General features: G+C 42.6%; 1 protein-coding gene across 2 annotated transcripts; it reads right to left on the bottom strand.

The window, feature by feature from the left end:
- Nucleotides 1-532: 532 nt before the first annotated feature.
- Nucleotides 533-7,582, bottom strand: Ctla4 (cytotoxic T-lymphocyte associated protein 4). 2 transcript variants are annotated; one of them, XM_021173488.1, is made up of 4 exons: nt 7,331-7,582; nt 3,554-3,901; nt 2,995-3,104; nt 534-1,752 (listed from the first exon to the last, which is right to left on the bottom strand). In XM_021173488.1, exons 1-4 carry the CDS (start codon nt 7,434-7,436, stop codon nt 1,648-1,650), a joined length of 669 nt encoding a protein of 222 aa, XP_021029147.1. In that variant the 5' UTR covers nt 7,437-7,582; the 3' UTR covers nt 534-1,647. The 2 variants fall into 2 exon arrangements, with proteins under 2 accessions (XP_021029151.1, XP_021029147.1); XM_021173492.1 differs by lacking the exon at nt 2,995-3,104 and having other exon boundaries at nt 533-1,752.
- Nucleotides 7,583-7,930: the final 348 nt, after the last annotated feature.

The following is a 7,930-nucleotide window of genomic DNA, read 5'->3' as shown; positions in this document are numbered from 1 at the left end:
TAGTGAAGCTGCAAACTGCGGGTAAGAAAGAGGAAGTGGGGAATCTGGATAAAGAGAACTGCGTGTAAAGTTTAAAGGATGGTTGTGCCTGAATTTTATCCAAAAAGGAGAAATTAAGAGTACATGATAGACTCTTTCCAGGAATGGGCTTCAGATAACGGCCGGTACATGGCTGATCCATAAAACATTCTTTTCCTCTTTTCACTGATCCAGTTTGTTTCCAGGATTTTTAGCATAAAAGGCTCGACTAAGTGCTGAATGAATCCATCAAAAACCAATTTAGGGGCTGGAGAGCTGGTTCAGGAGTTAGGGGAGCAGACTGCTCTTACAGAAGGCAGGAGTTGGATTCCCAGCACTGACATCAGGCAGCTGACAACGACTTGTAACTCCAGCTCTGGGGACATCCCACACCCCAGGGGCACCTACACATATCTGTGCATATCCACACACAGACACACGTAATTAAAACATTTTTCAAAACCAAACCCAAACACTACACTTAAAAACAAAGCTGATAAATTGGGAAGCCCATAAAACGATCACAAGAAACTTTTATTTAATTAAAAATATTATACATGTGGTTGCATTTTCATGGAAAATATTGAGTTAAAAAGAAAACACTAACAGTGTTAGTTCTCAGGAACTCTCGTGCATCCCATCCTACCATCTGCTGCTTTCTGTGGCATTAACTTTGTGTTTTCGAGGAGCCATAGTACTGTAGGGGGCCCTAGTATTGGAGCTTCCTAAAAGACCAGACCTACTGGTCTCAGGAGTGAGGCATTTCCTTGAAGACAGTGTTCTGTCAGGTTCATACAGACACTGCTAGCTTTTGGTTTCCTTGCAAATCATTGAAGAAAACAAAAGCAGAAACAAAACCTAAAATGAGTGTAAAGACCCAGTTCTGACATCACCATTAGTTTATGCAACTGAGCCCTGTGACAGCCTCATCTAGTTTCCAAGCAAGTTGGTGCAGGACCTTGAGTCCAACCTGATGGATTAGTGTCCCAAGCTCCCCAGCCAAACCTCCCCAGAACCCACTGTGGGATGACACTGATACATAGTGTTTATATTCAAACCACCAGCAAATACACAACAGCACATGAAACACCCATGTACAATATTACTTAAAAAATACATCTTGGAACACTACAACCTTTGGAACCACTGGCTATGTCACATAGCTGTGTGAATAAATTTTTAAACCTTCATGTAATTATACATTGTTAAAGAAAATAACAGCATGAAAAATTTAAAAATTATTTAAGTAATAAACATCTCTCAGGTAAATACAATATGTGTACAATATAATCTCTCCCTTCACCCCCTTCCTTTCTTTGGGCTGTGCCATTCCCTAATGTTCCCTTGACCCCACACCATAATGCTATATCCTTATGCTGCTTCCAAGTGATGCTATTATTAAAATGGTTCTGACATAACAGAAATATCCCAGCTCTCTGTTCATGGTCCTTAGCTTTAAATTGTAGTATGCTTAATTGGAATCTTGCATCCAGCTTTCTATTAAAGAGAGGCATACTCTCCTTAAAATATACAAACAGGTAAAAAAAATAGCTGGAGAGAAAAAGAAAGTTGAAATTGCCTCAGCTTTTAGAGACTGAAGTATGTTCCTTCTTCTTCATAAACGGCCTTTCAGTTGATGGGAATAAAATAAGGCTGAAATTGCTTTTCACATTCTGGCTCTGTTGGGGGCATTTTCACATAGACCCCTGTTGTAAGAGGACTTCTTTTCTTTAGCTGCAAAAACATTTTTTAAAAAGCAATTATTATCAAAGAATATAGAAGCCAATTGTAACCAGTAAATATCGGGTCCCTCCCCAGCAAAAATAAAACATCCACAACCTCATACAGAATTATAAACTCTGGGAGATGTTCTTAACTGAGCTAGTCAAATTCACCTTAGATAAATAATTCTGCAAAAGGGAGAGAGGGGCTTTGAGACAACTTCACCAAGAACAACCAAAATGCCCAAGATAGTTGACTAGATCGTGTCTATGGTAATCAAAGCACCTGAAATATTTGAAGGTGGCTCTGATAACCTGCTTTGAAGCTGAATTCCGCATCTCTATTCCTCTTATGCTTGTTAGTGCTTTTTCTTTGTCTGTGTTAGTTTCCAGTTTCTGTCACCTCAACACTTCAACAATGGATGTCTAGTCAGCCAGCCTGGGTGGTAGCTTAATGGTAGATAAAACAGGAAGACAGCAACAGAACAAAGATTCTGTGAAAGTGTGTGTGTGTGTGTGTGTGTGTGTGTGTGTGTGAATATAGATGCAGAAAGAGATACAGAAAGTGACAAAGGTAGAGAGATGAGGAAAATGGAGGAGTAGGAAGAGTAAGAAGAAGAAGAGATGGGGACAAAGGACATTGCTTGTGATAAGGAAAGCCAGCCTTACACAGACATGGCAGAGGGCTGTTCAGAACCCTGACGGGAGACTTGATTCTACACTTCTCTCTTTTCACTGCCAATATACTAAATAAAAACAAGGGCTTTCATTCACTGAGCTAGGGAGGGCGACAAGGCAAGGTGGGTAAGTACATAGATAATGGGGATGGGTATTCTACAAGTAGCTATGGCTTGAACAAAGAAGACACAAGAGGGACCAAGAGATGGTGTTTGGTAAAGGACAAACATCCATCTAGGTGATTCTAACTAGAAAGGGTTGCCCAGAGATTACTGTGTGTCCTAGGATTAAGGACATTGCCATGACAGTGACAACCAAAACAGCTGCTCCATGTTGTTCAAACAGTTACTCAAACTGAAACCCTGCTCAGAAGCACACAAACATTCACTGTCAAACATGCTCACGTACAGTATTAGTCATCCCGAAACCTCTAAGGCAAGTGCATGGGGTTCTAGCGTGTTCTTTACCCTATCCTTCCTGCTCCTTGTTTATTACTTCAACTCAACACCAATTGGTCAGTAGGGTACAACTAAAAGTGTCCCCATTAACTGTGGGGAAATGTCAACATCACACTCACCATCTTGCTCAAAGAAACAGCAGTGACCAGGAAACTGTAAAAAAACAACCCCAAGCTAACTGCGACAAGGATCCAAAGGAGGAAGTCAGAATCCGGGCATGGTTCTGGATCTGCAACAGAAGACGAAGCATCAACCTCCTGAGACAGTTTCCAAATGTGGGGTCCTGGTTCCTCATGGGGTAATAAAAGGAAGTTAGAGGTTCCAGGTTTTGCTAGTCAACCCTAACTTGTCTTGGTAAACCATAGGGAAGTCTGGCTATTTCTTTAATGCATGACTTTCCCAGAGTGCCATCAAAGGGACAAGACTAAACTTCAAGAACAAGTGTCCTAGACTATCAGCAAGCAGTATAAAAAACACATCCCCAAACGCGTTTCATTGCAATCAGAGTGATGGCTATGTACCTACTCAGTATAAGCAAGACTACTATCTACTAGGGAATTCCTAGCTATGCATCACAGACCTAACTATGAAGGACCCCAAACCAAGGAACAAAACTATTCTGGTGAAAAGACAATAATAATGAAACAGACTTGTTCTTAGTGGAATGGCTTTGCTCACCAATGACATAAATCTGGGTCCCGTTGCCCATGCCCACAAAGTATGGCGGTGGGTACATGAGTTCCACCTTGCAGAGGTACAGTCCCGTGTCAGCAGCTCTCAATCCTTGGATGGTGAGGTTCACTCTGCTTTCATTAAAGGTACCACTGCAGAAGGGGTAATCTAGGAAGCCCACTGTATTCTTCTCTGTGAATGTCGTGGCACAGACCTCAGTCACTTGGTCATTTGTCTGCCGCAGCACAGTCACCCGGACCTCATCAGTATTGTGTGACGGTGAATATTCACATGGAAAGCTGGCGACACCATGGCTGCTGGCCAACACCACTGAAGGTTGGGTCACCTGTATGGCTGGCATAGAAAGGCCAAAGGGCACTTAGTGGGCTCATGATCATCCACGGTTGGGACTATTAGGCCACACCTGAGGCCAGGGGAGGTTTATCTTGGATGAACTCCTGCAAGCTCACCCCTCAACAAACTCATCACTCCCTTCACTCTTTGCCTCTCCACCCATCCACCCTGGCACTCCACTTCCCATCTTTCAGCTGTTGTCAGTCATTCTCCAAGATCCCCTTATTGATAGTTTATTGAAGACAGTTGGCTATGGCAAGGAGAATACTGGTATAGCAAATAGAAGATCTGACTCTCATAAAATGTGTCATTTTGGCAAATAGTTCTTCCTTTCATTTATTCTCTCCTGCAGTAAGAAAAGGGGGTAGCCTACATGTCAGTACAGCACCTTCTTTAGTGATAATAGACTATATCACGCAGGAAGCATAGTGAATGGCAGTCGAGACATTCCTGGAGCTTGAGGTCCAGAACCTTGCCTCATCTCTCAAAGTAAGCTTCAAAATTTCCTACCTACTTATTTATAAGCGTGCCTCTGTCAACCAGGAGCAGTTGAACCTCAGGACAATGCACTGGTCACCCTTTTCCCAGCATCACTGTGGTAGAGTGGTGTATACATCAGACAAGGAAGCCACAGAGCTGAGGGCACCAGGGTCATTTCCTCTCTGGGTTGAGGCAACCCTGCTTTAACTTCTGTGGGCTTCCCCTGCTTCCCTGCTACCTCTTCTGCCTCCCTTCTTTCCTTCACTTAACACTTTCCTCGTCCTTGGGGTTTTTGTTGTTGTTGTTGTTGTTGCTGCTGCTGCTGTTTTTGTTGTTGTTTTCTCTTTCCTCCATGTATACTACAGAAGAAAGGAGTCCAGTTCTCTATACAAACATGCCTTCATCATTAGAAATTAGTGGGTTTGTAGCCCGGTATTGGTGGTACAAATCTGCAGTCCTAGCAGCCAGCAGATGAAGGTTACATATCAAGTGCAAGGCCAGCATCAGCTAAACAACAAGACATTGCTTTACAAAACAAAGAACCACAGGCAGAAGGGCTGGAGATGTAGGTCGGTGATAGAGCGCTTGCCTAGAATACACACGATCTCGGGTTGTACCCTCAGCACACAAAACAAAAGTGGCTTTCTGTCATATTGCCTTTTCATAACTAACCTGGATGTTTTCTGGTCAATATTGAAGATTACACCCAAAACTTAAACTGAACAATGTCGTTGGTAGTTTACTAACATAGATTGTAAAAACAAGACAATAATTAGTTTTCAGTGTATTACAATCTTGAATACTACCCCAGGCTTAGTTTCCAAGACCACCTCTCCTACCCATAAACTAGGCTGTATAGATACCCTAGTCTCTTCTGAAAGCACCTGTACTGATTAGCATCTGTCCTCAGAAAAGAGAACAATATGGTGGCAGTTGCCATGGTTACTCCATCAGCTTGGCGGGTGAAACAGCAGGTGTCTGCCCAGCCTTCATCTCTACTATCAGAGACACTCTGCAAGCACCCTTTGCTCATGGAAACCCCACTAGAGTGTTTAAAAAATGTTCTCTCCCACATTAAGGTTTTTGTGACCTATTCAGACAAGAAACTGTCCATGACTTCTTTAGTAAAATTAGATTATCAAATATCATTTGTGCATCAGTGTCACACAAACTATGTGATTCCTTAATTTAAAAGATTTAGAGAGAGATACTCAGGGTCCAGTAGATATGTACATTTCAAGGCACATAACAAGCCTGGTATTAGTCTTTCAAAAGTTTCTATTTCATCTAAAAAAAAAAAAACAGGGATTCTTACTTAAAAATCCACGGATAGTTAATGAAACAATTAAGGATTTTATGAAGAAAAAAAAATAATAAAAAGACTCTTAGGCCAAAAAGCTGATAATTGTTTTCTTCCTTTCTCCCTTCCTCCCTCTCTCCCGCCCTCCCTCCCTCCTTCCTGCCCTCCTTCCTTCTCCCTCCTTTCTTTTTTCCTCCCTTCCTCCCTTCCTCCCTTCCTCCCTTCCTCCCTTCCTCCCTTCCTCCCTTCCTCCCTTCCTCCCTTCCTCCCTTCCTCCCTTCCTNTGTATGTAGCTGGCAGGATGTTCTGCCATTCTGCAGGTGGCCTCTTCATGCTGAGGATTATTTTCCTCCCTCCTTCCCTCCCTCCCTTCCTCCCTTCCTCCCTTCCTCCCTTCCTCCCTTCCTCCCTTCCTCCCTTCCTCCCTTCCTCCCTTCCTCCCTTCCTCCCTCCCTTCCTCCCTTCCTCCCTCCCTTCCTCCCTTCCTTCCTTCCTTCCTTCCTTTTTTCCTTCCTCTCTTCTCTCTTCCTTCCTCCCCTCTTCTTGTCTTTCTATCACTTTGCTTTTCTTTCTTCCTTCAACTTAAAACTATCCCATCTTTAAAATAAATTTATTTTCCCTTTACTTATTACTTCTTCTATTCTTTGAGATTAATATAATTACATTATTTCTCCTTTCTCTCCTCCAAACCTTCTCATGTACCCCTCCTTGCTTTTCTTTCAAATTCATGGCCCCCGTTCTCATTGTTTGTTGTGATATGCACAGACTATAGTTATAGTCATTCTTAATGAAACCTGCTCATTCTATATGTTACTTGCTTTTTGTTTTGAAGGCTGACCATATGATACTGGATAGCCAGCTGGTGTGCTTTTCCCTTGGAAACTTCCTACTCTCCATATTCCTTGGCTTCCTGTAGTTATTGCTATAGTGCTGAGGTGTCTTGGTCTTTCCCCATCCACTTGGGTATGTCTATTGTTATTCATGTCCTTATTCAGCTCAAGTTTAGGCAGTCATGTTGGTGAGACTTTATGGGTGTACCATTTGACATCCTAAGAGACACAATCTCTCAGTAAACTCTATGTACCTTTGGCTCTCATAGTCTTTCTGCCCCCTCTTCTGTTATGTCCCCTAAGCCTTAGGTGTGATAATTTAAAGAACTAAGAATGTCTCAAAAACTTAAAGTGAATGAGGAAAACTTCTTATTTATTTGAATTTAGGTAAGTTTTGGGGGTGGGATTGGGGGTAAGGAGAAAAATCTTAATGTTACTGTGATATCAAGATCAAATGTACTCACGATTTCAAATGCCCCCCCCGTTAAATCTCTTAATTTTACAGGATTTTCTAACAGTGACAAAGAAGAACCTGAACTTGTTCTCCCCCATATCAGCTCTCATGGTTCCTTAAGTCCCAGCTGAGATCCCAGCAAGCTGCTGTGGGTAGTCTCAGCTCCTTCGCTACTGCTAGACCTCCTCTATTCTTCTTGGAACTTGTCTGTAGGAAGCTGTCAAACCAAAAAGTAGAGGGTTTGGCTTTAACTTCTGGCATTTCTATAAATCACTGTCCTTAGCTTCTGGAAAAAAAAAAAAAAAACGAAACCCATGTAGGAAAAACACCTCCTCCACCTCCATGTTCCAGAAGTCTCCACTCACCTTCAGAGAAGACTGGGATGAAAAGAGTGAGCAGGGCTACAAAAGGCCAAGTCCTAGAAGGCAACTGCAGTTGAGCTTTGTACCTCCGGAGTCCAAGACAAGCCATGGCTGGGGGGCAAATATGCTGAGGTCCTCAGGGAGCAGAGTAAAACCCAACAGGATCCAGAAGCTTTGAGATGTGTTTGAACCCACACAGACTCAAGGACTTTATATAGACAGCTTTGATCCAAGGTACGTGGTACATATGTGTAGTGCACACACATGACACCTGAACAGAGAGCCTTTTTGTTTTGGTTTTACGAGAAAGGAAGCCGTGGGTTTAGCTGTTACGTCGTAAAGACGACCTCAAATATTCAAAGTAAAACTGAACAAAACAAGCAAATCCATGGATGGAAAATGTACTCAACTTGAAACTGAAGCTTCGAGTCACCTCTGAGGACCTGGAGACATGGAGTCTTGGAGAGTATAATTTATGTAGTGCAAGGAATCCCTAAATCCCAGTCCCAACTTTATCCAGTCATCTGGTCATCTTTAATCACCCAGTGCTCTTTCTTAGCATCCCATGGTCATCCCTCTTAGTCCTGGAGCTGATGTCTGAAT

The sequence above is a fragment of the Mus caroli genome, chromosome 1 (assembly GCF_900094665.2).
Source record: "Mus caroli chromosome 1, CAROLI_EIJ_v1.1, whole genome shotgun sequence".
In the NCBI taxonomy this organism is placed as follows: Eukaryota; Metazoa; Chordata; class Mammalia; order Rodentia; family Muridae; genus Mus; species Mus caroli.
This window is presented reverse-complemented; position numbering and strand designations above follow the sequence as displayed.

What these genes read in the sequence shown, in the direction of transcription:
- Ctla4 (XM_021173488.1), bottom strand. Translation starts at nt 7,436, where the DNA reads ATGGCTTGTCTTGGACTCCGGAGGTACAAAGCTCAACTGCAGTTGCCT. An exon ending in CATCCCAGTCTTCTCTGAAG is followed by an intron (nt 3,902 to 7,330) that starts GTGAGTGGAGAC and finishes TTTCTATGCCAG; the next exon opens with CCATACAGGTGACCCAACCT. An exon ending in CTGTTTCTTTGAGCAAGATG is followed by an intron (nt 1,753 to 2,994) that starts GTGAGTGTGATG and finishes ATGTTTTTGCAG; the next exon opens with CTAAAGAAAAGAAGTCCTCT.